Source organism: Manis pentadactyla, chromosome X, assembly GCF_030020395.1.
Source record: "Manis pentadactyla isolate mManPen7 chromosome X, mManPen7.hap1, whole genome shotgun sequence".
Classification (NCBI taxonomy): domain Eukaryota; kingdom Metazoa; phylum Chordata; class Mammalia; order Pholidota; family Manidae; genus Manis; species Manis pentadactyla.
This window is the reverse complement of record NC_080038.1, coordinates 61530758-61558106: the sequence shown is the minus strand read 5'-3', so window position 1 is coordinate 61558106 and position 27349 is coordinate 61530758. Positions and strand designations below refer to the sequence as shown.

The 27349-nt window shown below is 49.1% G+C and overlaps 1 protein-coding gene across 1 annotated transcript; it reads right to left on the bottom strand.

Moving 5' to 3' along the window:
* Positions 1–1667: 1667 nt before the first annotated feature.
* NALF2 (NALCN channel auxiliary factor 2) lies at positions 1668–27349 on the bottom strand. The gene is made up of 3 exons (XM_036932443.2): positions 26128–27349; positions 4955–5126; positions 1668–4551 (listed from the first exon to the last, which is right to left on the bottom strand). Exons 1-3 carry the CDS (start codon positions 26995–26997, stop codon positions 4169–4171), a joined length of 1425 nt encoding a protein of 474 aa, XP_036788338.2. The 5' UTR covers positions 26998–27349; the 3' UTR covers positions 1668–4168.

The window sequence follows — 27349 nt, the reverse complement described above, 5'->3', positions numbered from 1 at the left end:
GATGTAATAAGTACTACAATTTAGGTGCAAAGTATTGTAGAAGTACAGAAGAGAACAAGATAGTTCTCAGCTCAGGAGAGAGGGACTGTGGAAGTCTTCATGGCAGAGGTGGCATCTGAGCTGGACTTTGAACACTATGACAGTGATAAGCAGAGATGGAGAGAAAGCATTCTAGGCAGAAGAAACAATGTGAGCAAAGGGTAGGACATGAAAAGGTGCAGAGCTCATTCAGTGAACAGCCACTAGTGAAAGGTGGCTGGGACAGGAGTGCTGGTAGCCTAAATGGAAGATCAGACTGGTAGGATAGGGTCAGAATATAAAGAGCCTTGAAAGTCATGCTAAGAAGTTTACACTTGGTTTTATGGGCAATGTGGAGCCATCTAATGTTTTTGATCACAGGTGTAATATGTTCACTTTAGGAAGATCAGCAGTTCTTTCACAGAATATTTAGGTAGTGCCTTCTAAGTGCCTAAGCAAGCTGTGCTAGCCAGGGAGGCAGATTAAAGTCAGAGTAACTGAACAAAAGATCAGTTGGTAGGCCATTGCTGTGGTTCAACCAGAGCTACTGAGGGCCCAAAGCGGCTGGGTGGGATTAGGGGTGAAAAGGAGGGGAAGGATTTGGAGGGAATGTTTTACAGAGGTAGGAATGACAGAACTTGGTGACTATTTTAGGTGGAGATGAAGGGAAGAGAAGAAAGATTGAGGGACCAATGACAATAACGAGTATTTGCATGCTCCTCTGTGCCAGCTTGTGCACAGTGCTTTCTATACATCACATAATTCTCACAAGAACCCTTTTAATGGATGAACTTACTAAGGCTCAAAGAAGCCAAGGAACTTTTACAAAGTCATACAAGTAGGAGATGATGGTGCTGGATTTTGAACTCATACATGCTGGCTCCAGACACCTCCCCCTAACCTCCACTTTATGCTGATTTCACAGGAGTTGGGGGACTTGGGTTTTCTTGGCTAAGAAATTCATCAGCTCAGGGAGGACACCAGATTCCCTCCTAACCCACATTCTGCCTTCTCCCTCTTACAGGTAGAGATGGTGGTGATGGAGTGCCGCTCTTGCAGCGGCTCTACTCCAGTGCCTTTCCCTCCTCTTGTGGGGAAATAGGCATGGGGAAGCAGTGCAGGAGAGATGAGCCTGGTAGGTTAGAACCAAAGGTTGCCACAAAGGTGGAAAACTGGGTAAGCCCCAGGCCACATGTGGCCTGCACACGTGTTGAGCCCACACAGAGGTTTGTTTGTCTTTTTGACTTGAGCAAACATTTAGAAATTAGAGGGCTTCATATACAAATCCTGTCCTGACTTCCCTTGAAGAATGAGAAGATCTGGCAACATTGGGCCCACATTCCCACAAGAGAATCTGGGTTTGAGCTACCTCCTGCAAATGGCACACACTAGCACTTGTCACTGCTCACAACTTTGGAGTCTGCATTTCACTCCAGCCCAGCGCACTTCACTCATCACACTTAGCTGCCTGTTCCCTGCAGGGGTTTAGTTTGTGAGTCCTTGTCTGGAATGGTCTACTGCAGTTTCCCCTTTTTTTGCCAAGACTTGAGCCAGCAAGGGGCAGGGCACAGAATCTGCATCCTCTTCTCCCACCTCCTCCCCAAGCCACAGGCCACACATGACTACAGAAGAAAACCAGGAAGGGAGGGTTATCATCAAGTCTTACTATTTATTTCTTTATGGAGTTAAACAAGAGCAGAGAGGCCTCTGCCCCACAATGCAACAAAACAGAAAGCAGTACACATACAGAGACTCTCACTGAAATACAGAGGCAGGGAAAGGGGCACAACTGAATCATAGCCAGGGGGAGGGAGGAAGGGATGGGAACTACTAGGAATCCAGCTTGGAGACTCAGTCATAGGAACTAGTGCAAGAAAGTCCTACTCATGAAGCACAGTGTAGAAAATGGCATAAGAAAGCTGCCCAGCTCTGCTGCCTGTGATGGAGGGCAGGGGCAGCTGGAGAGGTGGTGGAAGGTCTGGAAAGTGGGGCAGAGAGGGACAGTCAAATGACTTTGAGGTGGAGTGAGGTGCCCCTTTCCCCTGCCACTGGGCAAGGCCCTGGGCTGGTCTGAGCCAGGGGTCTCCTGGGCACTTGGTGAAGGGGAAGAGAAGATGGGAGTCTCCATTCCCTGGGTCCATTCCTTGGGGCCCTAAGGTCCCCCTTTCCTTTCTGGTCCCTTTCCCCAACTGAGAGTGCAGGAGCTAGAAGGCAGTATGTAGGATCTCTCATGTCTACATAAGCATCTCTGGAAAGGAGCCAGCACCTCTTCCCTTCCCCAGCTGAAAAGAGCACTCTAAGGATAAGGTATGTGGCTAGGCTCGAAGTGCTGAGGGCCAAACAGGGAATGTGTGGACAGGCATGGGAGTGAGGACAGGGCGCACACTGTGAGAAAAGAGAAAACTGGCTGGAAGAACTCCCCAGTCTCACAAAGCCTATTTGGGACCCAGCTGAGGCTCTCAAATGATTCCCTCTCTACTAGGGAGGCCCCCTCATTTATCCCCAGCCAACCAATTCCAGTTGTCCCCTACCTCTCTCCTTCTTGGATACACATAGTGCAACTCCAGGCACACCCCTCCCCTTAACTCATGGGCCTCACAGCCTAGGACACAGGCCCTTCTGGCACTGAAAGACCCTTGGCCTGTCCCAGAACATAGTTTTGGCTCCCTTTCTTCTCTGCTCCTGGTTGGCTTTTAGAGGTCCCAGGCAATGTGGCCTCCTGCTCCCAGGAGATCAGCACAAGGTTAATGGCCCCCCAGGGGCTCTCAATGCCTTTCATCTAGCCCTCTGGGCAGACTCAACAGTTAAGTCTCTCAGCCATTGGACAACAGCACATTATCTTTATCCAATGGGTCCTCTTGCCAGTCTCTGGACTTTCCCCAGCCATGGGCAGGGGTGGCTGGATCAGGGGGGACCCCCTACAGGGTGAGGAGTCTGGTTGTTCCATAATTGGGGTAGTAACCCATGGGGTCAGGGATAGGAAGGGATGAATACTCTTTGGTAGGCTGGGGATAGGGACAGGGTGGGGACAGGGAAGGCTCATCTCTGGAAAGCCCTGGGGCAATGCCACCAGGTTCTCCTTCATGGAGGCCTGGGCTACAACAAAATGGGGGAGTCCGGGGACCCAGGCCAGGCCTGACCCACTTGGGCTTCAGTCCCTCCTCCCCATGGAGATCGGAAATGGGAATGTCTTTGGCCCCAAGGCCAAGATCTCCAGGGTGAGTGGCGCTTGGGAGTATGTGCACCTTCTGTAAGATGGGGCCCTTCACACACGGCTAACTGACCACGGGCCCTCTGCCTTCTGTTTTGAGGTCCAACAAGCCAGTTGCTGTGCTCTTTCCCCATAGTGTTCCTTATGCAACCCTTTCTGATTTGTGGAGCTGTCCCCGAGCCTACCTGAACACTGATCACCCATAGCCCCAAAGCCAGGTGGCAATAGTCCATGAGGCCTTCTCTCCAAGCTCTCTGCCCACATCTCTCCCTTCCTCTCCCTCTTCTCTATCTCTTACTCTCTCTTGCCACCTATTTTGCTCTCCTTTCTAGTCCCTCATTGCCTAGGATTTTGGGGGCATAGCTTAACTGGGGCCCCGACCTAGCTGCGACTATGCACACCTCATCTCCCAGCCTGGCACATCACTGTGGTGGCCCCATGTGGGGCAAGGTGTGCTGGAGTGGGAGGAGGGTTGCTGTACCATCTGCCGTGGCCTGTAGGGTCATGGGCAGGAGGGAATTAAGGATCGTGGCAACAAAGGGAATGCAGAAGGGAGAAAGAGCTTCTCCCCTCTATGCCCCCCAGCATTCCCCGCAGGGCCAAGGCTGGGTGAGCGGCCTACTTCCCTAGGGCCAGGGCTCTCAGCAGGCCTGGGCATTTCCAGCCCCTACTGCCCTCCATTTTTTGCTGAGCTCCACAAATGGGCGCCTGGGGGGCGGGGTGCCTGCCGCTCCTGCCTTTTTCTCCTGGATGAGTTTGGCAGCTCCCTGGGGGCCCTCTGGCCATTCTGTTGGGGCTGCTTTTGGGGTGGGGTAGGTTGGAGGTGATTTGTGGTCCCCCATTTATTCCTGCCCCCAACCTGGTCCTACGCCTCCCATTGTGGGGGGGGCCTGGAGCTGATGTCAGTATGTGGTGGAAGTCTGTCCTCCCTCCCAGCTGTCACTCTTCCCGAGTCAGGCCCTCTTCTAGGGCAGGCAGTGCCTCCAGCCCCAGTCTTCCACCCTCCTGGTTGCTGGAAAAGGACACCATGGTATGAAGGAGCATGAGAACAAAGACATAGAGCCGGATCCTGCTGGGACTGAGGCTGGAGCCCCCAGAAACTGGCAGCAGGGAGGGCTTGTGGCTGATGCGGCCTGGGGGGTCATGCCGAGGGTGGTAGTGGTGGTACTGTTGGTGGTAGTGGTGGAAATAGGAATGGTGGAATTGCTGGTGGTGGGTTTTGGGGGCCTCAGACTCCTTGAACTTCTTCTCCGATTCACAGGAGACCCACTTCACGTCACAGCACTTGGTTTCCGGCTGCTTTGGCGAAGTATCCAGCAACCCTGCCAATGGATAAGGAAGGAGTGGTGGGGTGCTAAAGGGGATGATGGCTGTGCCTTTCCTAGAGAGGAGACTTCTAATGCTGGGATGCTCTGGTAGCTGTGCCCAAGACTCCTTACCTCCTGCCCCTTAGCACCTTCCTTTTCTGGACATTTCTCTCCCAAAGACCCCAGGCAGTTTCTCTGGGATGACTCCCAGTCTCGGCATGTTCTAGAGAGAGATGACCACTTTGCTCTTTGCCCCTATCCCAACCTGGGGACCTTGCTGAACACTGCTCCAGCCACTAACCTTTTCCTAACCTTTCCTCCCTGCTGTCCTCCCTGCCCCAGCAGCTCCGACCTGGGGCCTGCCCTGGGCCCCCAGCCTCCTGGCCTCCTCCCCTCCTCCCCAGTGCCTTGCCTTTACCTGCACAGATAAAGCCAGGGAGCCCTCCGTACACCATTTCCTCATTGTCAGGGAGTATAAAGGGGCACCGGGTCTGCACCTCCAGGCAGTATTGCTTGCAGGGCACCCAGCGCTGGCATTCCTGCTGGGTCACGCTGAAGTATTCTGAGCACAGCCAGGCCTTGTAGACAGCCTGTGGGGAGAGGAAAGAGTGTCAGCCCAGGTGCCAGCCCCTTCCCGCCACAGGGGAAAGGGATGAGGAGGGGTGTACTTGGAGTCTATGGGGTGGGGGAGGGTGCATACTTGCCAACCCCACCTCGGTATCCAGGGGGTGGAGAAGAAGGGTTTGGGTCAAGACCACTACATTGTACCCTAAGATCTCCCATCTCATAGCTAGGACCCCTGAGTGCCACAATCTGCAGTCATCCAAGACTTAGAATTTGTTTGTTGGTCAAATTGTAAAATTACTCCTATGTCAGAGCTGGAAGAGGCATTACCAATCTTCCCATCCAAGCCTAGCATTTGACAGTTGGCCCTAAGAGGTGTCCTGGCTTGCCTGAGGTCACCTATCATGAGGAAGGTAAATTTCAGTTAAATTCAATTTAGCAAACAGTTCTTTGGCCAATGGTGTTAAGTTTCTAAATTCAAGAAAGAGGTGGAGAGAATCCTTGCTCTACCTCATTAGGATGTTGGGTGGCTCAAATAATATGACACAGGAAAATGTTTTGTAAACTCTAAAATGCAACTCAAATGTGAACGGTTATTTTTTTCAAAAACAGGAATCTGCCTTACCAGGCACGACATGTGCCTTTCAAGCTCTATTCATCCATGTTCTGTTCTTCTGGCTTCAGCCCTGGTGTGGAGCAGACACCACCTTTCGTTTGGAAACTTTGCTTGCAGTTTCACTTCATGGGCATGCTTCTGGCCCACTCCTCCTGGGCATTGGATCCTAGCTCAGAAAGATTCCCTGCTCAATACTCTTTGGCTACCATCAAGCCCAGAGTTTATCAATGGCAACACTACTGATATCTTGGACCTGATCATTCTTTGTAATAAAGACTGTCTTGTGCATTATAGGACATTGAGCAACACCCTTTGCCTTTACCCAGTAGTTGCCAATTGAGTCTTCCCCTTCCCCCAGTTGTGACAACCAAGAAAATGTCCCCAGCCATTCCCAAAGGTCCCTGAGGAGCAAAATCATCTCCTTTTGGGAATCAAAAAAGATCTAGCACCTTGCTACTGAAAGTGTGGGCCCAAACCAGCAATATCAGCATTATCTAAGAGCTCGTGAGAAGTGGGGAGTCCCAGACCCTACCCCGCCCAGCCACATCAGTGCCTGCATTCTAACAGGATGCCCAGGCAACTCTCACACACTGGCTTCAGGCCCTCCCCACATGCAGTCCTTTTATCTTCGGGGGCACCTTCTCATAGTTGCTCCTTACAGCAATGAGTCTCAGACTTCAGTGTGCCTCATAATACCCTAGGGGGCGTGTAAAATATTCAGATGGCCCCCTCTAACTCAGCTTCAAGAGAAGACTGACGTGGGCTCAGAATCTGTGTTTTCAAAAAGGACCCAGGGCACTGAGCTGCTGCAGACCTTTCAGCCACACTCTGAACAACATGATCACAGATTCTCACACTAATTTAAACATTTACACTAAAATACAAATAACTACACCACGAACATTTACTTTGGCAATGTAATCCCATACTGGCCTTTGTCAAAGAAGGGGTGGGGTAGAGATGGTGCATGGTAGGGGGTGGCGGGGCAAATCAAGGCCCTGAGGAACAAAGTGTTGTTTAGGGCTTGGATATCTCACAGGTATTTCAAACCTAGCATTCTCTAAATCTTCAAATGAAGTTCTTGATTGTTTTTAACTCCAAATCTGCCCTCACCCCCAAGTCTTGACCATTTTAGTCAAGTGCTACAACCATCCTCCTGGGTGTTCAAACCAGAATCCTAGGAGTCAGCCTTCATTTCTCTCTTTCCTTGCATCCTTTCCTTGCATCAGCAAGGCACACCAATTCTCATCCCACTTCCACAACTTAGGCCACTGTCTCCTATCTGGACCCCATGGCTTCACTCTTGCTCTTTTGAATCCATTGTTCACACAGGAGAAAGGGCCATCTCAAAATGCCATCGGGTCATGTTACTCCCTTGCTTCAAAACCTTGAGTGCATTTACAATAAAACCCAGACTTTGGACCATAGACTTCAAGCTCCTGCATAACCTGGCCCCTGTCTGTCTCTCCAACTTCATTGTCTAGCTGTCCCTTCAAGCCCATCATGCTCCACATGCAGAGCTTTTCTTGCTTCTCCTTGAATATACCCTACTTCTTCCCACCTTGGGGCCTTGGCACACACTGTTCTCTTGGCCTGGAATGTTCTTCCCCCAACTTTTGGCATGGCTAGATCCTTCTCATCTCTCAGGCCTCAGTTCACATGTAACCTCCTCAGAGAGGGTCTAACTGACCACTCTAGCTAGAGGATGCCCCCTCATTCTTTTTTCTTAACTATTTTTTACCACAAGTATGACTTTGCACCCTTACTTTGGTTTTTTCTGTCAACCTCACCAAAATGGGAAATACATGAAAGCAGTCATGGGTTTATCTTATTGACCATTGTGTATACTCAGCACAACATATGTACAAAATATCTGTTGAAAAGAAAACCTGAAGGAACAAAACAGCAGCAGACTCACAGAACCCAAGAATGGACTAACAGTTACCAAAGGGAAAGGGACTGGGGAGGATGGGTGGGAAGGGACGGATAAGGACAGGAAAAAAGAAAGGGGGCATTACGATTAGTATGTGTAATGTTGGGGGGGCATGGGGAGGCTTTGCAACACAGAGAAGACAAGTAGTGATTTTACAGCATCTTACTATGCTCATGGACAGTGACTATAATGGGGTTTGTGGGGGGGACTTGGTGAAGAGGGGAGCCTAGTAAACATAATGTTCTTCATGTAATTGTAGATTAATGATACCAAAAAAAATGTCTGTTGACTGAATGAACAGGATGAGTAAAAGAGTACATGTCCTTACTCTCAGAGGAATTCCAGTTTCATGGGTACACACATCTAATTGAATCTATGGCATATGGTCTATACTTTGAAGAGGTTCAACCTTTGGCTGCTGGAGGGAAGCAGATAAGGATCTCAGTGAGGGAATAACAGTTGAGCTAAGACTCAAAGTAGGATTTTAAATGGGACAGGTACAGATAAGACAAAAGGGCATTCCAGGCTGAGGCTCCAGCTTCTGCAGATGTGTGGAGGTGAATAAATGCATGGTGTGCTAAAAGAAAAGAGGAGGATTCTGTGTAAATGGAATGCAAAGGGGACCGATCCCCTGTGGATGGACATTGAAGTCACTTCCAAATTTGTACTGTTATAAACAGTGCTTTGGTGAGCATCTTTGTACACATGTCTCTTGCACACTTATGTTAAATTTTATTTATATAAACTCCTAAAAGTGAAATGATTGGGATGAAAGGTCTGTGCAAAGGGATGAGAATGATAGGAGGGTGGGAAGGAACAAGTGAAGGTGAGAGGCAGTGGAAGAGAGCACTAGAGGGTTGGAGAGGGTCTAAGGGATGGGGAAGAGTGGCAGTGGTGGGGGTGGTTGTGGCACGAGGAAGGAGGTTGTGAGAAAGAAAGGGTAAGAAGGAGTAGGGAGTTTGAGGGTAAGAAATGGTGGTAATGGCAGGGAAGGAGAAACCAGGATTGGGAGGAAGAGCATGGGGGTAAGATGTGGAGGGTATAAGGGAGGTGAAGGGGTGAGAGAGTGAGAGAAGCTGAGGGGTAGGAAAGAGCTGGGGGTTGACAGGGTGAGACAGAAGTGGGTAAGACGGCTGTGAAGAAGACAGTGAGGGTCAGAGTGAGCAGGGGATGAAGGTGGGTAAGGAAGACAGGAATTTCAGAAAACAAGGGTAAGAAGGAGGAGACTAGAGCAGCAGGAACATAGTGCAAACAAATAAGACAGGAAAGAAAAGAATGTTCCTGGAGCTAAGGGCCCCAGTACCTCAGAGAACCATCTCCATCTTTTTTGTCCCAGAGTGCCAAGATGAGGCTCTGTCCACAGCCTGTGCCCCAGTCTCTGCAGCCTAGACCCAGGGTCCTCCTACGGCCCTCACCCCAAACTGTGGAATCACCCCCTCTCCCACCAGCAGGGTCCAGAGGCCCCTGTGGGATTCTCTCTGGGCTCCTCCCATTCAGTGTTCCTGCTCCTAGGTGAGGAAGCCCTGTTGGAGGTCCAACTCTTCTCCCTGGCAACTGCAATTGGGATAACAACAGGCTATGGTGGCTGGACACTCCCCTCATCTGCTCCAGGGACAGGGGAGGGAAATGGGAGCCAAAAAAGGGGTGGCCTGACAGTGGGAGTGTGGCCTTTCTCCTTAATTAGACGACCCTCCCTCAAGCCCCACGCTCCCAGCCAGTCACCATGGCAACAAGTGGGTGATCAGATTGCCTGTGGAGGGCACCAGGCCTGTGGGTGGCGAAGCAGGAACAGGCAAGGAGAAAATGAGGGGAATGGAGGAAGAAGAACAACATGGGGCTGAGAGGTAATCCAATTCCTTGGCTTCATAGATGGCCAGCTGAGGTGATTGCCTCCTAGGTGGCCAGGGTTGGGGGGGTCCTTCTCAGGTGAAAAGTCTGGCCATCAGTGCGACCACCCAGGAAGCAAGCCTGCCTTAGTCCCTGCAGCCCTCTTTGCTAGAGGGGCCTAAGTAGCTTGCCCTGTCTTGTCAGAGTAGGGAGTTTGAGGGTAAGAAATGGTGGTAATGGGGGGAGGGAGAAACCAGGGTTGGGAGGAAGAGCATGGGGATAAGAGGTGGAGGGTATAAGGGAGGTGAAGGGGGGTCAGGTTGTTCGGACAGTCACAGGGGGCCTGGGCAGTCATCCAGAAGGATGGGGAAGAGCCAGGAGAACCAGGGATAGGAGAGCTGTGGGACTCCCTGGAGGTAGGGCATGTAGGGAAAAGGGAACCAATGTCTCAGAACCAGACAACAGTCAGTTGGGAGACTCTTGGAGGTCTTTTGCTATAGTTTCTCAACTCTGGATGCATATTAGGATCACTCAGAGTCTTTCAAATATGCTCCTGCTTGGCCCACACCACACTGCAGACTAAGTCAGAATCTTTCTGGGAGGCCCACACTTCTCTAGCTCAGGTAACTTTAATATGCAGAGAACTATCAGCTTAGCCCGACTTCATCATTTTATAGTTGAGGAAACTGAGGCCCAGAAAAGGGGGAAGGAGTTGTCTACACGCACATAAAAGTAGCAGAGGGAGGAGCTTGAAACCTGGTTTCTCAGCTCCAACTCCAGAGTTCCTCTTACTGGACAATCCTACCAGTGACTGCAAACCACAAACTGAGAGGGCAGGATGCCAGGGCATGGGTCAGGGAGGAGAGCTGAGGAGAACCAGGCTGGTTCTGATCTTTCAGGCTCTTTAGACTCCATCCCTGGCAGAAAAGCCTTCTTCATCATGCGCTGTCCTCTGAGCATAACCATCTTGGACCATCGAGGCAACAGCAGAGACTGGGTTGGGGGGAAAGCCTTGAGCTGGCAGTGCCATCCTTTCTCTACAGAAGCCCCTGTCCCACCTCCGTCAGGCCATCCCTAGGCTCAATCAAGTTCTGGCTGCTACAGCCAAGTTGCTATAGGAACTGGGAGGGGAAGGAAGCAGGGAGCAACTAGAGGGAACACCAGTTAACCCACAAAGGAAGCTAGGAAGGCTGTTCCACCCCTCCTCCTGGTTGGGCTGTTAAGCCACTCTTGAAATGGGAGCAGGCAAGATGAGGGGGATCCTCATCTTGCAGACAAAACTGGGCTTTGCAGTTGCCAGTTTAAGGGGTGTCGGGAAGACCTGGAGAGCCTGCCCATCCTGCTCTCTGGCTTGCAGCCATGGCCAGGGCAGTTTCACCCCTGAACCCCACTGGAAGAAGCACCTGACTTCTCCTGGCCTCCAGAGCGTTGTGTGAATGCATGCGAGTGTGTGTGTACACACACAGTGCAAAGCCAAAACTCAGAGCCGGAGGGTTTAGAAAGAGGAAGCCATCGTGGACTCCTTGGTTCTGGGGCTGGAAAACCCTCTAGTAGGAGAGCTTTAGTTCTTGCCAAACAGGAAGTCGGCAGTTTCCTTCTTGGATTCCACCTTACCTCCCTCCCTAGGGTCTGTTTTCCCATCCAAATCCTCCCTACAGACCTTCTCTTCATGGCTGCTTGTTTTCTTAATGCACTCTAGGGACCCTTGGCCAAGAGCTGCAGCTGCAGAGCATGGGGCGGCCAGGCAGCTATCTGGGTTAGGCTTGGGGATGAAACCCACAGCTCCCAGCACACAAGTAACCACCCAGCCATCTGATTTTACCTAGGGGTAAACTAAGGTCCAGAAAAGGAGGTTGATTTAGCCAAGTCAGAGGCATGCAAAAAATCAACTACAAAGCCAGGATTAAAAGGGACGTACTCTGATGACCAATCCCATGTCTGCGCGACATCAGTCAGCACACCTCCAACTGTGTGATGGGCCTTCCTAGGCAGGATCTGAAAAAAGCCATGTGCTCCTATTCCTGATTCTGGGCTTTTAAAGAGTTGGATCAGAGCAGGGTAAGGTCAAAGTCAGTCTCTCCAACCCAGGATAAAGAGGTCATGGACATAGTTCTGGGAGAGCAGGAGTTCATTGGGACTGGCAGAGTCAGTCTGGGATTAGAGGTATTACAGGGCCAATCCAGGTGGATGATGCGGCTTTACTTAAGTGGCTGTAAAAATAAGCAACTCTCCTACTTCTGAGAATGAGCAGTCATGAGTCAAAGTGGCCTGACACAGCCTAGAGGAAAGGCAGGGTGGATGGCTACAGAGGGGTAAGAACCTTTAGCCAATGCAGTTCCAGAGGGCCCTCACACCTCTGAGCCTCTTAGGCCATCTGCTCAAAGGCCAGTGGCTGCTGGGTGGGCCTGGCCTGGCCAGGGGAAGCCTGGTTAGTGGAGAAGCAGTGTCCCACATGCAGGGCAGCTCTTCAGGAGCCTATATGATCCATATCAATCAAGTGAGCAGAGGAGGCAGGCTCATAACCACTCCAGAATGGAAGGGCCATGAGAGTCATCCATCACTGCACTTCCCTATCTGCTATTGAAATTTCTACTCTGACATCACTGTCAAGTGCTATTCAGATACTGATTATAAACCTCTTATTACAGGGCATCCCTCACTCTTTCCTAGGGCAGACCATAGCTTCAGACAACTCTAGCAATTAAAGAAGTTTTTTCTTGAGCTGAGTTAATGCCTCTCTGGCTCTACTCATGGCTTCTACCAGCTCTCCCAGGGTCATACAGAACAGCTGGCTTGCAATCCTCCATGCCTGCCCTGCAGGTATTTGTAAACTTCCCTGAATCAGGGCTTCCGGTTCATTTGTTCAAGCAATGATCACTTTCTGAACATCTTCTGAGTGCCTGGCAGTGTGCTTGGGATCTACAGATGATAGAAATGAGTAAGACAAGATTCCTACCTTCAAGGAGCAGGAGAGACAACCATATGAATCAATCATTGTAAGTCACTGTGATAAGTGATATGTACTTGGTACAGTGGTAGCATAAAGGGTGATCAACTGCATTTTAAAGCCTGAAGGATAGGAAACATCTCCATATGGGAAAGGCTTGAGTTAGGACTTGGAAAAATGAATAGAAGTTCACTAGGTGGAATAGGGCAGGGATGAGTGCATTTCACGCAAAGGAATCAGCAGGCATAAAGGCCTGGAGCCATGAAACAGTGCTGGGTCCAGACACTATAGGTAGTTTAACATAGTTAGAGGGTGCGAAGGAGGGCATGATGGGAGATGAGGCTGCAGAGGAAGGCCATACCATATTTATGATATGCTTTGGATGCTGAGGAGGAGCTGGGCTTCATCCTATAGGCAATGGAGAGCCTTAAATGAGTTTTAAATAATTGCTTTTTAAAAGATCACTTATCACTTCTGTGAATAACTTTTTGGACTAGGTCTCAAAGTGTGGATGATGGAGTCTAGGCATCAAGCCTGGAGGTAGGGAGATCAGTTAGAAGACTATTGCAACAATCTGAGTAAGAGATGATAGGGACCTCAACTAAGGCAGCAGCAGCAAAATTAAGAAATGGAGAGGAGAGGGTGGATGTGAGAAAAGATGTCAAGGAGAAAGAACCAACAGGATAACTTTCGGATGTGGGAAATGAGGGAGAAGGATGGGTCCAGGATGACTACCAGGTTTCTGGCTTGGGAGGCAGGATGTTTCATTCATTAAGGAAGGAAAATCAAAAGAAGGAGTAGATCTGGGGGCAGAGATGAATTCAGTTTGTGGTCATGTTGACTTTGAAGTATATGTGGGTCAGTTAGGTAGTTGGACATAATGGTCTGAGCTCAGAAGGAGGGTCTGGACTAGAGATAAAAGTTTGGGAGTGATCAAGATTTCAGAGGTTAATCAGGAGTCATCAAGGGTTAAGGGGTTAATAGGTAGGAACATAACAGTACTGAACCTGCCCATACCCTTTGAAGTTAGGCATGGCCATATGACATACTTTGGCCAGTGAAATGTGAGTGACATGGCTCATTTCTGGGGAGAAGCCTTAAGACTTGGTATATGATTGGCCACATTCTCTTCCCTCTGTTGCTGACTGTGGAAGCAGTGTTGAAATGTGCCCTTTACTAGCCTGGGTCTCTTGGTGACCATCATGAGCAGATGCACCTTGCTGACTTGTTCTGGACATGTATTGTGAACAAGAAGAACTGTTATGCTAAGCCTCTGATATTTGGGAGTTGTTTGTTACCACAGCATAACCTAGCTCACCCTGACTGACAAAGCAATAGTGGAAGCCAAGGAAGTGATTGATATTGCTTAGGGAGAGTGAACACAGAAAAAGATCAACAGCGGATCCCTGGAAAACACTAACCTTTAAGGGGCAGATGGAGTAAGGGAATCTGATGAAAATGGAGGGGTGGTTTAAGAGACTGGAGGAGAAACAGAGTGGTGTTCTGTAAACTAGGAGGGGAGAAAATTTAAAGAATAGGGTGTGGCCAGATAAGGATTAGACAGGAACATGCTGGCAGTCTCATCATGGTGAGAGCAGTTTCAGTGAAGCAGTGGGAGCAGAAACCAGACTGCAGCCAATAAAAAAGTGAATGAGAGGGAAGAAAAATGGAGAGAGCTATGTTCCAAGAAGCCAAACATTTCCAGTTTTTTCATCTATTTCATGGGATGTGGTTTCCAGTTCATTCTTCTATACTGGTTGTTCTCATTCAGATAAGTTTCTATATTTCTGTGTCCCCTTGCAACTGAATGTGATCCCCAGATAGTTTATCAACACAGTCAAGTAGAAATATCAGCCTTCCTCCTAGAAATTCTGTTCCTGTTAAGGCAGCCTAAGACCACAATAACTCTCTGGGGGACTGTATTGTCTTCTTCTGGTAATTCAGTGGAAGATGGATGGGGAAGGCCTGTCTGGAAGATGGGATCAAAGACAGCCTAGATTAAAGTCTTTGTGAGGAGCCCAAGCCTTCTGGTGAGACATCTGTAGTCTCCCTGAGGACAGGGATTGTATTTTACTTATCTGTGCATTACTCTCAGGATTTCATTAAAGGAGCTGGGTATACAGAGGAGGTGCTTGCTAAGTACTTGAAATCTAAGCACTTGAAAACCAAGCCTCCAGCAACTAGCCCAGATTGGAGCAAGGTGGAAAGCTATAAGAAAAAGGAAGTAATGGGTTATGTAATGTGTTTGCATGAATTTTACAGCTCTGATGGAGAAAGTGGGGATCCACTAGTCATAGAAAACTAAGCAAACAGGAAAAAAAAGAGGCAATTATTAACTCTGGGAAAAGAAGTCAACCAAGGAAGGAAATCTGATCATAGTATTCTACATGATTTAGCTGCGAATATTATTTATAATCCTAATAATGTAAAAATGGAATACTGTTAAAACCAGAAATTGTGATATGTCAATACTGGCTGTATGAGGGGGGAAGTATGTGCATATGGTGCTGCTGGTAGTAAGAGACCTAAATCCTCCTCTAATAAAATAAAAAGTCAATAGATATTTAAAACAGAAAAGAAAATAAAAATAGCAGTATTGGCCTGCCATTTAGAGAGGTAGAGGTAAATATCAGGAGAAACAGTTAAGAGATTTGGAAGTACATAACTCTGAAGAGTGAGGCTCAGAGGTGGAGCAGAGGGCTTCTGTTTTAATTAAAGCATTGAGATCTGTATTTATCATTTAAAAGATATTAAAGTTTGTATATATATATAATTACATATATATAATTTAAAAGAATGACACAAACTACAAGGATATATATATATATAATAGATCTACATATATATATATGCATATGTGTGTATCTATCTATGTGTGTGTAGATACACACACACACACACACACACACACACACACACACACAGATAAACTTGAACAGAAAAGCCAAGAAAAAGCAGTACTGGCATACCATTAGAATTGTGGAGGTAACTAACAGGAGAAACAGCTAAGAGAATTTCAAGTGTTTAACTCTCAAGAGTTAGTAGGTGTGTGTATAGCTTATAGCATATATATATATATCTTTATATATAGCTTATACATGTATTTTGAAATTATGAACATATATTACTTTGATAAAATGAAAATAAAATAAAAATATAAACTGATCTGCAGACTTGAGCCTCAAAAACAACAAAACAAAATTCCCAAGACTTGGCCTGATCTGATCTCACAAAACTCAGCCCCCAAACCCCACCCTGCACTGTCCACTCCTAGACCATCTACTCCCTAGGCTCGGGCCAGGTAAGCTTAATGGACCAAGAGAACTAATGAGTGGTCCCATAACCAAAGAGAGCAACTAATGTGAGAGGAAGGGAGCTTTGGGGGCTTCTGTGCACAATAGCTGTGCAGGCCACCACAGAAAGTGCCAGGATGACAGTGACAACTGTAGCTTCCTCTGAGCTGCACATAGACATGCATGACATCAAATCCCACTGGCCCCTCCCAGGCACATCCATTTGTCCCACACTGCTAGTCCTGGACCCAGGCCCAGGAAGCAATCTCCAGCCTTTTGCAGGGATTATTATGAAGCCAGCTCCCTGCCCCTGCCTTACCTCCTTTCTCAAACACAGTGCCTTCTAAACAGATGAGAGGCTAGGGAGAACAGAGACCTGACAGAAGGACCTGTCAGCTGTGCTTGGTCCCTGGGGATAAGGTAAACCAAGGCCTTTAAGTCCTTCCACCTCAGCCTCTTGCCTTCCCCACTTAAGCATGTCTCTGTGCCCTCAGTCATGAGAATATCTGCAGTTGCCTTCTGTCTCCTGACCTCCCACCCCCATGCCAGACACTTCACCTCTTGCTCCCAAATTACCTTTGCCTTCCCCCAAGCAGTCCACTCCAGTGTTGTCAGTCTCAACTGGGTATTAAGCAGTCATTTGGTGAGAAGAATAAAAATCTAGTTAAGGTGAGAATAATAGCTGCTATTTATTAAGTGCTTACTATAGGTCTCTTTTCTAAGCAACTGACAACTATTCATTGAATCCCCACAACCATTCCCTTAGGTGGCAACATATTTACAAGTAAGGACAGGAAGGATTAAAGAGTTAAATAACTTGCCCAAGGTCACACAGCCAGTGATAATAATGGTGACTACCATTTCTTGAGCACTTTTCATCCCACAGGAATGGTGCCCTTAAGAGGTTAGCATGTTGTATGTCATTTAAGCCTCACATTTAAGCCTCACCCTATTTCTGAGTTTCAAATGTGAAGTGAGGTTCCAAGAGACATGAAAGAATATGTTCAAGGTCTCAACAACTATTTTATGGAGAAGACAGGTTTCAAACTGGAATTTGAAGCTGGGTTTACCTGGACTTCAGTGCCCAAGCTCTTATATGCCATATTGCCCCCAGGGTTGTCCTTCCATTATATTGTCACCATCGAAGTAATTAGCTTGTTAGTCAAACAAATCTTTTTGACAGAATTTCAGGTCAAGTTGGGGAGAGATTTCTAGGACTGGATAGGAGAGTGACTTTCTAAAATTAGTGTATTCAGCCCATTCCCTAAATGAGGAAGTTTTTCTTTGTAAGACAATATAGGGGGAAGAACATTTGGGTACTAGGGACTATTAATGACCACTTCCATTCCTCCACCAGAGCACTCCCTCCCCTCTTTCCTCTCTCTCTCTCTCTCTCTCTCACACACACACACACACACACATACACACAGTGTGAGATGGACATAGCATGAGGCTCACTATTCCTGCTAAACCTTTGGTAACTGGTGAAGGGAGGGCAGCTGTCTTCTTGTGTTAAGGTTTTTTGCCTTTTGACACAGGTTCTCGTGTTCTAGGTCCTATTTATTTAGGAGCTTCTAGAACTGCCTTATGCTGGAAGATTCAAATGCCCCAGTCCATTCCTCCAGAAAGGCCTCAGGGCAGCCATGCACTCTACCTTATTGCTCCTTCTCCCCAGCTGGCTCCATAAATTATTCTTCATCACAAAGCCTTTACTTCAGTCAAGTGGAGAGTTAGCCAGAGCTGGGTTCAGATTTTGGCTTTACCATTAACTAGCTGTGTAAACCTGGACAAGTCATCTTGAAAGGAGACAGGGACTCAGCCAGTAATTTGCTATGCGACTGTGAGCAAAGTACTTTCCCCCTCTGAGCTTCAATTTGTATCTAAGAGGATGGTCCCTAGGGAGACAGCATGTATAGGGAGAAGGCAGAGTCAAACATCTTTAAGCTCAAACAATTTTGCAGTCAAATCCCAGGACTGCTCCTACTGGTTATGAAACTTCAAGCAAGTTACTTAATTTCCCTGATCAACACTTTCCTCATCTGCAAAATGGCGATAATTAAAGCACCTATCCTTACTTTTTTGTAAATAATATCTGTAAAGCAGCTAGCACAAAGCTTTATCCATAGTATAATTACACTGGCACAGATTGGGTAGTACCATTACCTTCTGGCAATCAAACCCCTGAATCTGACCTGGATTCAAATCCCAGTTCCAACCCTTATTAGCTGGATGACCTTGAGCTAGTTACTTAACCTCTCTGATCCATTCTTCTCCTATGTAAATTGGGGATAAATATATATGCATTTCATAAGGCAGATGTAAGAATTGAAGAACTGAGAGAAAGTACATAAAAAGTGTCTGAGATAGTTCCTTTCTTTCTTATTCCCTTCTTTCAGCTCTAAGATTCAAATAACAAATGAAAAAAGAACTGTCACAAATGTGATCAAAAAAAGGTTAAAATCACTGATACATATAACATAGTACATGCAAATCAGTAAGAAAAACACAAGACCTGAACAGACAATTCACAAAACAGGCAATACAAATGGCCTATAAACAAGAAAACAATAGTTTGACCTTAGAAATGCAAATTAAAAGTCAATACTATACCATTTTTCAACTCCAAATTAGTAAAGCTTTAAAAATATGAGACTCAAAACTGGGTAAGGATGATAAGTTAGCCCCACACTTTTGGCAGGGGTATAAACTAGAACAGTCCTTCTGGAAATAAATTTGGTAAAAAAGAAATTTGTATTTCAGAAGCCTTAAAAAGGTTAATACTCTTTGATTCCGTATGACTAGTCCCAAATGTTCATCCTGGAGAATTAAAGAGTATGCTCCCATTTGTATGTAAAACAAAGGAAAGAAAAGGTCATTTTGTGTGCAAATGTTTATGTAAGTTCAGAGAGAGGAGTGGAAGGATACACACGGAATTGTTAACATCAGTGACCTCAGGGCAGTGGGACTGGGAGGGTAATTAATGTTTTATTTATAAACTTCTGCATTGTTAGATGTGGTATGATGAGCGTGCATTATTTTGTGATTTAAGAAACTCAGCAAAGTAGAGAAAGAAAAGAATATTGAGATAGCATTTATTAGAAAAAAGGAATCACAGATCTGACAAAGATTTATGAACAAAGAAGTTTGTCACAGCATAATTTATAATAGTAAAAGTTGGAAGTAAAGTAAATATCTAACAGTGGGGGATTAGTTAAGATTGCACTATACTCATGTGATGGGATATTGTACACTTATCAAGAATGAATTTATGAATTTTTAATTACATGGAAAGATACTCAGTATAACTTTAACAAAAAGTTTAAAAGAGCAGAGTAAAAATCTTATGATTCCAACTATGCAAAAGTAAATAGTCACATTTGTTAGGGTGACTATTATCAGAAAATGTAAAATAATAAGTGTTGGTGAAGATGTGGAGAAATTGGAACTTTTTTGCATTGCTGATAAGAATGTAAAATAGTGCAGTGCTGTGGAAAACAGTATGGTGGTTCCTCAAAAAGTAAACATAGAATTACAGTATGACCCCGCAAGTCCACATCTAGGTATATACTCAAAAGAAATTAAAGCAGGAATTCAAACAGAGACTTGTTTATCAATGTTCATAATAACATTATTTACAACTGCCAAAGGTGGAAGGAAATGAAATCATATGTCCACACAAAAATCTGTCCATGAAATGTTCTTGACAAGTTTATTCATAATTGTTCAGAAGTGGAACACCAATGACCATAGAGATGAGTGCACAAATAAAAGTGGTATATCCAGACAATGGAATATTATTTAACCATAAAAAGGAATGAAGTACTGATACATGTTACAACATGGATGGACCTTGAAAACATTATGTTAAATGAAAGAAGCCAGTCACAAAAGGACAAATAGTGTATATTCCACTTAGACGAGGTGCCTAGAATAGCCAAATTCATAGAAAAAGAAAGTAGAAGAGAGGTTTTCAGGTGCTGGCAGGGGAGGGGTTGTGGGAGGGAGAAATGGAGGATTATTGTTTAGTGGGTATAGAGTTTCTGTTTAGGAGAATAAAAAACGTTTTAGAAATGGGTAGCTGATGATTGTACAATATTGCAAATGCATCCCAGTCCTCCCACCTCTTAGCTATGTGGCCTGGGGGGGTTCACTTTCCCTCACTGAACCTCAGCTGTCTCCTTTGTAATATCGGATAATGAGAGTACCTTCCTGCTAGGATGATTGTCAGGATGAAATGAGTTCATGGACACATATAGCATCTCCCAGGCAGTTGAAAGCTTGCAATTTTCTTTTCCCCTTTCCCTGTCTTACCCTTTCCTTCTTTGGTGCCAACCTGCCTAGCCTTCTGGCCCAGGGACTTGTAGCTCAGGTTCCGGATCCTTTCTCCAAAATCCATTTGAGCTGGAACTTTGGCCCTGGCATCCCCTGTCACTGTGTACTAAGCCGCCCTTCCCTCCCCAGGGCCAGCTGCAGGTCGCCTGTGCCTTTGTTCTTCCCTCTAAGCACTTGCGTAGCTCAAGGTGTCAAAAACTCAGGCTTTTCTGAACCCCTGCTATGCCCACGGAGGTAAGTCTGGTCCCTCATGCCTGGCCACCTGTGCACGCTCTGGTCTGCGTGCCTGTAACCACAGGAACACAACATACCCATTCCACAGAAGCCTCTCAGGTCAGCATAGGAGAATGGTGCATCTGAAGGAATGGAGCCTGAGGTGGCCTCCTACATAACACCCCCACACAGAAGGTGGATGTGTCCTGACCCTGAAGTTCTGACACCTGGGGAGGAGACCTACATGCACCCACATGGCGTAGAAGCACCCTCTCACATCTGTGATATTTTCAGAGATCCTTGACCCTCCTCTAATCTCTGTCCCACCCACCATCTTCCCCTTCCCCACCCCCACCTCCACTGTGTTCATCAGACTCTTCCAGCCAGACATGAGACTGGGTGGGAGGCTGCTGGGCTCCCTTCCTCCACCTAACTCCCCACCACCCCCACCTTCAGGAGATACCAGTATATCCTTCCTGGAGGTTCCCGTTGCCATGGTGACTATAGTAGTCAGGCATCAGCCTGTGGGAAGGATGGGAAGTAGCCATGAAGAAGGTTGTGTGTCTGTGTGAATGTGTGTCTGTGTGTCTGAGCATGTGTGCATGCACACATGCCCATGTCCACCTGAGTGGGGAGGAAAGAAGGGAAGGAGGAGGAAAAGGAAGAGAGGGGGAGGACGAGAGGAAGGGGACAGGAGAAGAGGGGAACCAGAAGATGGAACGGGGGACAGGAGGGTTGGGGATATAAGGGTGGAGAAGTATGAGTGGGGTGTCAGGGAGGTGAGGGGCATGGAGGTGTCAAGGGCAATAGGTTCACTGCTGGGGGTTGGGGGAGGAGGCCAGAAGAGTATAAGGATATGAGTAAAGGTTGGAAGGTGTGAGGTAGAGGTGGGAGATGAGGGAAATAGGGTAGGAGGGGAGATGGGAAAGGGTGGGCCGTTAGAGAGGGGCAGGACAGGAGTGGGGGAAGGGGAGGGGGTAACTGTTGGGAGAAGCAGGGGTTGGAGGAGCCTAGGTACAAGGCTAAGGATTAGAGAGTGAAGTGTGGTATGTGGTTTGGGAAAGGCCTAGAATGATCATCTAGGAGGAGACTGGGAAGGCTGTGGGATCACTGGTATGTGGGTGGGGGGAGTGCTGGGTGTAGGCTAAAATTTGGGAAGGATTTAGGAGTTGGGAGTGGGGGTGGGTCAGGATGAGGGTGAGTGGACCTGGAGAGGTGTGGGCCACATGGAGCCACTTTCCTACTCCCACATTTGGTCCACTATCTCCTGGTCCCAGCTATAAACATTGCCTCTTCTTTGGTCTGCCCTCTGTCCCCAGAAGTGCAGTGCTTATATTTCTGGGCAACGAGTTTCTGTGGATTTGGAGGCCCCTCCCCAGGGGAGGCTCTGCTATGGTTCTCAGGAGGCTGCTTCTTGACTGCCTCCCCCTCCCTTCACACCCAAACAGGGACCAGGGCACCTTCTCTGCTTGCAAGAGCCCTGAGTCAGGGAGGTGGATGGGGGCACTCTTCCTGGCCTGTGAGATTGGGTGACAACAGGGACCAGTAGTCAACTTGGGGTTCCTGCTCTTTGCCCAGTGCCCTGAGCAACCTGCTCTCCACACCAGCGTTAGCCAGGGAGTCCTGTTTGGCAGGAAAGCTGTGGCAAGTGGGAGGAGAGAGGAAGGCAGTGAGGCAGAAACAACTGCCAGCCAGAGGGGAGGAAGAGCAGGGCCCCAACAGGTATGGGCAGAAGGCGAGGCGCAGGTTCTGGCAGCGCCCCCTCCCCAACGTGTGGGTGTTAGACTCCTTCCCCAGCCCTTCCCAGCCAGGGCTGCTGTTCCAGGAGCAGGCTCTGCTCACAGGCCTAAACTCTGGGCTGAAATATATCTCAGAGGTCATCTGGTCTAACTCCCCCAGTAATTTGGAGTTAGAGTCATCTTCACAGCATTTTCTCCTGTGGTCTGCCTGAAATCAGGCAGATATTTCCCAGGAGCAAGGGTTCACCTCCTCCCCAGGCAGTCTGTTCCCTCTCTGGAAGGAGATAAACTTTTAACTGAGCAACTCTGATGTGTCAGGCCTAGGTACTGTGTTGACTTCTCAGTAATAATGACCACACAGAGCTGGTCTAATGAATTATCTCCATTTTACAGATGAGAAGAGTGAGGCTCAGAGAGCTAAAGTCCCTAGCTCAAGGTCACCCAAGTAATATGTAAAAGAGCTGGGTTTGAATCCAGGACTTTCTAACTTTGAAGTCCCTGTAGGGCAAAGCAGGGCATGCCTGTCCTTTTGTACCATGACAACTCTTCCGAGGCCTGAAGTCAAGAGACCACATCCTCCTGAGTCCCTTCTTCTCCAGGTGAAACAGCTTCTTCAGCTCTGTCCAGGGGAACTTGGGTTCCAGTGTCCTTCCAACCTGTTCAGTGTGAGACCCAGAAGCGAACACATGTTCTGAAAGGTGGGTTTGCACCAGTCCAAGTCCAGAACAGAACTATCATGTCTTTCCTTGGCATTAACGTATACTGACTGATGTGACCCTATGGCTGATAAGAGAGCTGAGAACCGTCCTCCTCTTGAGCTTCTATCTCTTCTTGGATCAGAGCTATGACAGAAAAGCCAGAGTTTTTTCCCAGCTCCACCACTCGCCCCAGTCCAAATGTCCTGAATTTAGAGTAGGGGAAGGGCAGAGATAGGGGGAGAAGCAATCAGAACCAGATAGGGGCATGGCAGGGTTGGAAGGATGGAGAGCAGTGGGGGAGTGAGATAGCTGTCCAGTAACCCTAGACAGGGCCAGGAGGGCCAAGGAGAGGGAGCTGAGGGATTTGGGGTGTGTGTGCACAGTGAGATAAAGCAGGTGGAGCATGGCCCCAGGGGTTGGGAGAGACCAGGGTGGGTATGGGCATCCGCCTACCTAAGTTAACATTGCCCTGCTGTGCGTGCGAGAGGAAGTCAGTCGCACATTAAAGAAATATTGCAGCTGGTACTAAATTGGGAGGTGTCACAGGCAGCAGTGAGGACAGGTATGATTCGTGGGGCCCTGTGGGGCCCAAAACAGGGGCAGACATTGCAAAGGCTGAAAACAGGGCTTCTGGGGCTGCCTAGGAAAGGTCTTACTGAGGGCCCCTGGGATGGGAGTCACCTGGCCCTGAAGTAAAGGTTCCAGGCTTGGTTTCCAGAAGTAGAGGAAGCCTTCTCATCCTGGCCTGGGCTGTATGCTCTCCACACAGGAGAAGCTTTGAGGATGAGGCATCATCTCCAAGGGATCCCATTTCGGGTAGGGCCTGAACAGGAGGGCTTGGAGCCTGGAGGCAGGGTTGGGGATCGGTGAAGAAGGCCTGGAATAGAAGTGGGGTGATGAGGGAAAGAGAGAGGTGCTTCAGGAAGGAGGAGAGCAGGGCTCTTTTCCCTTAGTGTGCATAACACAGCTGGTCTAGAGAGGCCTGTGGGTCTAGGCCTCAGATGATAGAGAGAGCACTGAAGAGGGGCTGGAAGGACAGGAAGAAAAGCCATAAAGTGGGCATAGCCCTTCTATGGGCCTAGCAGGCAACAAAAGAGCAGGCGGAGTTCTCTTGAGAGGGAAATCAAGAGAGTCACAGCAATAGGGACAGGGAGACAGAGGAAAGGAGGGACGGCCATGGTAAAACCACAAGCATAGCACCAGAACATGTGAGTTGGAGGCCTGGCATCTGCTCATTAGCTGAGTGACCTTAGGGCAAACTGCTTGATTCCCCTGCACCTCAGTTTCCTCATGTGTAAAATGGGGGTAATGGTGATGGTATTGGTGCTTGAAAACCCAAAGCATTACATCAATATCAGAGGTTATATTATTCTTACAAAGTACTATCAGCTACCTCTTCCCACTTAAATTTCAAAAAGACTCATGATATGGGCCAGAGCAAAGGTAATTATTCCTGTTTTACAAATAAGGAAATGAAAGCTTAGAGAAGTGGAATGATGCGCCCAAGGTCATACCGCTAACAAGTGGTAGAGGTGATAAGGCCTCCTGAACCCAAGAGATCAGTTATCTTTCTCCTACATCAAACTGCTTGGTAAAAATAATCAACAGGAGGGATTACTATTTGGTGCAGGATCAGACAGAGCTTAAAGCTGACTATAACATGGAAGAAACCCCATGAAAGTTCTAGTGTGGTCTCTTATTCACCCTGGTGATTGAAGGGAATAAAAACAGTTGGGGCCACAGGGTTGGAAGGAGGGCCACAAAAGACAGACACCCTTTATCTCATCTGCTAGTGGACCCTGTCCCTCTGCTCCTACATGAGTGTGTATACCTGTCGCTGACATTGAGGATATGTGTCTCTGTCTCTATATGACAAAGTGTATCCTTCTTCATGTGACAGTAGTTCTGCCTGTGTGTCTGTGAAACGTCTGTGACATGGTGGGGAGATGTGCGTGTGTATGAGACACGGTGTCTGCTTCTGTGGCACTGTTTGTGGGTGTGAAAATCTATCTCTGTGTGACTTTGCCCAAGATGGTGGTGATGCATGGCAGTGTGTGTGTGTGTGTCTGTACACCTTTAAGAAGTGGAATATCTCATTTGGTAGTGTGAGTGAGGCAGTGAGTCAGCTGAGGCTGAGGGAGGCGGGAGGGAGACTGCTAGGTTACGAGAACAGGAAAAAGGAGAATGAGAAAGTGAAGTCAGGAGCAAAGAGCTACCCCCTTCTTCCCCAGCCCTCTGTCCAAGACCTAAGGAGCCCACCAAGAGTATGGAACCTGGCAGAAGTCCACAGGGCTCACACTGGATGGAAAGGGACACTTTCTACCCTTCCCCAAAGCCTCAGAAGGAGGCAAGTTAGGCTAGGAGGCAACTGTCTCCCTCTCCAGCTCTCAGCCCCCCAGCTTGAGGATGGGTGAGGCCAACACCCTACCTGGTCTCCTTGTCACTTGACCCTTTGACCTTTCTGTTCTCTTTCCTCCTGAAGGCAGGCCACCTGGCCAGCCTGAGTCAATGAAGCAGTAACATCATGTCCCAAATGTTTACAGCCCCCACATACCTACTGTCCAGAATGACCATGCTCAGGGTCAAGAAGTTTCTCAACACTCACCTCTGCCCTACACAGGCCTGTTGTGCAGCAGTTTCACTTCTCCTCCGGATGCCTGTCCCCAGCAGCCAGAAAGCCAACTTTCCCTCCACCGCCCCCCTAGGGCACTAGGAAGACACTGGGAATTTTGTAACTCACCAACCTTTAGGGGCCCTCCCACAAGCCTCTGTGCCCTCTCTCCAGTTCCTTCTTTTGTCAGTGAAGAGGAGCTGGCTGGTTCCCTCCATGGGAGAAGACAGGCACCCATGGGCTCCACCTGCCCAGGCTCTGACCAGCCACCTCAGGTCGTATAAGGTCAACAGTGTGGTGTGCCCTACCACCAGAAGTGCCCCTCCTCTCACCCATTGGCAGGGGCCAAAGGGTGAGGAGCAGTTTTCCAAATATACTTCCTTCCACCTTTGGCCTTAGCCGTGCACCAGCCAGACCCTAGATTTTCAATTGCAGTCCAGGAAAGAAAGGGGGAACTGTTGGCTGAGGATGGAGACTGGGGCAGCCACCTCCCACTTTCCACCTCTTGGCCAGCCCACGGTCCAATGACCCCTCCTTCCCCATTCGGGGACAGGGTGCCAGGAAGCCCCAGTCCACGATGCCGAAACCTGCCTGGATTTAATAGAAGTCAGCCAGGTGGCTACCTGACCTGACCTGAATCTCTGAGGCCCCTTCTCCCCTTAGCGTCCCAAGGTAGCACTCATAGTGCTGCACTCAAAACGGTGGGGGTGATGGGAGGAGGTGGGGTGAGTAGAGGGGGAGACCCCCCTTTCTCTCCCAGTCCCACTGGCGCTTCTGCCACAGAAGTAGCCTTTGTGGTCGCGGACGGCAGTCCCTACCTTACAGCCTTTCATGCAGGATTGGATTGAGTATTCTTCTGCCTGTAAGTATTTATGCAGCACGAGGTCGAACTCGTCATATTTTTCCTGAGCGTGTCGGTCAAGCCGCTGGTATGCCTCGATACAGTTGCTACATACCTCCCAGGCCCTGGAGCCCGGGCTGGCCACTACGGCCAGCAGGTCCCCTAGCAGCGTGTCCAGGCTGCAGTCCAGGCTGTCCGGGCGGTCCATGCCCAACAACAAGTCCCACACTGTGTAGGTATCGCAAAAGGAGAGGGTGAAGTTCCGAAAGTGGCCTTTGAGCAAGTTTTTTTTGGCAGAGGGGAACTCGGCAGGGGCACGGGAAAGGGGGTCAGGGGGCCGCAGAGGGGGTGCTGGGGTAGTCGGTTCGAAAAGTCTCTGCAAAGACTGTAATTTGGTGCAAGCTGCGTCCAGCCCCGTGGGCTCTGGGACGCCGCCGCAGTCCGGCCCAGAACCGGCGGTGGGGGCGGCTTTGGTCAGGTTGCTGTATCGGGGGCTGCAGGTGCCCTGGGGTGCGCTGGACTCGCCGGGAGGCGGCGGCGGCGGCAGCTGCAGTTGCAGCACCCCTCTAGAGGGCACCGGCTGCCGCTCTCGGCTGGCCCCCCACGGTGGCCGCATGGCGTTGCTTAGCTCCTTGGCTCGAGGCCGAGCCCCCGCGCACAGCCACAGATGGTCAGCGAGTAGCACGGTGAAGAAGAGCAGGGACGCCAGGGACAGTCGCCATCGCTGCGCCCGCTCGGAGTCAGCGCAAGGTTTGTCGCTTGGCCTGGGAGCCCAGCAGCAACAGCAGCAGCAGATAGTCAGCGCGGCGGCGTCTTTCCCGGGCCACATCCAAGCGCCCCTGAACATATTTCATGGGAGTCCGGGTTGGAGGGAGCAGGCGGGCGCGAGGCCGGACGGCCGACTCGGATGGCGAGTGGGCTGCGCGCCGCTCAGCGGTCCTCAGAGCCGTCCAGGCTCTACCTCGGGGGCTGCATGGTGAGGCAGGCCGGCCGGCCGGCCCGGGACTCCGGTCAGGCCGGAGTCGCGGGGCGCTCTTGTGCTCTCCCCGCGCCCCTCCCGCGCTCCCTCGCTGGCGGCCCGGGGCGCGGCCGCCCGGCCCGGCCCGCTAGGCGCTGCCCGGCGTCCCGGCGGGGGGCGGTGCGGAGCACTGGGGCGGTGGCGGCTGCGGCGGCGGCGCCGCACTCCTCATAGTGTCGGG

Coding starts and splice junctions, on each gene's coding strand:
- NALF2 (XM_036932443.2), bottom strand. CDS start 26,997: ATGTTCAGGGGCGCTTGGATGTGGCCCGGGAAAGACGCCGCCGCGCTG. Junction 5,127..26,127: donor CCTGCATGAAAGGCTGTAAG/GTAGGGACTGCC, acceptor CTCTCCCCACAG/GCTGTCTACAAGGCCTGGCT. Junction 4,552..4,954: donor CCCTGGCTTTATCTGTGCAG/GTAAAGGCAAGG, acceptor ATCCATTGGCAG/GGTTGCTGGATACTTCGCCA.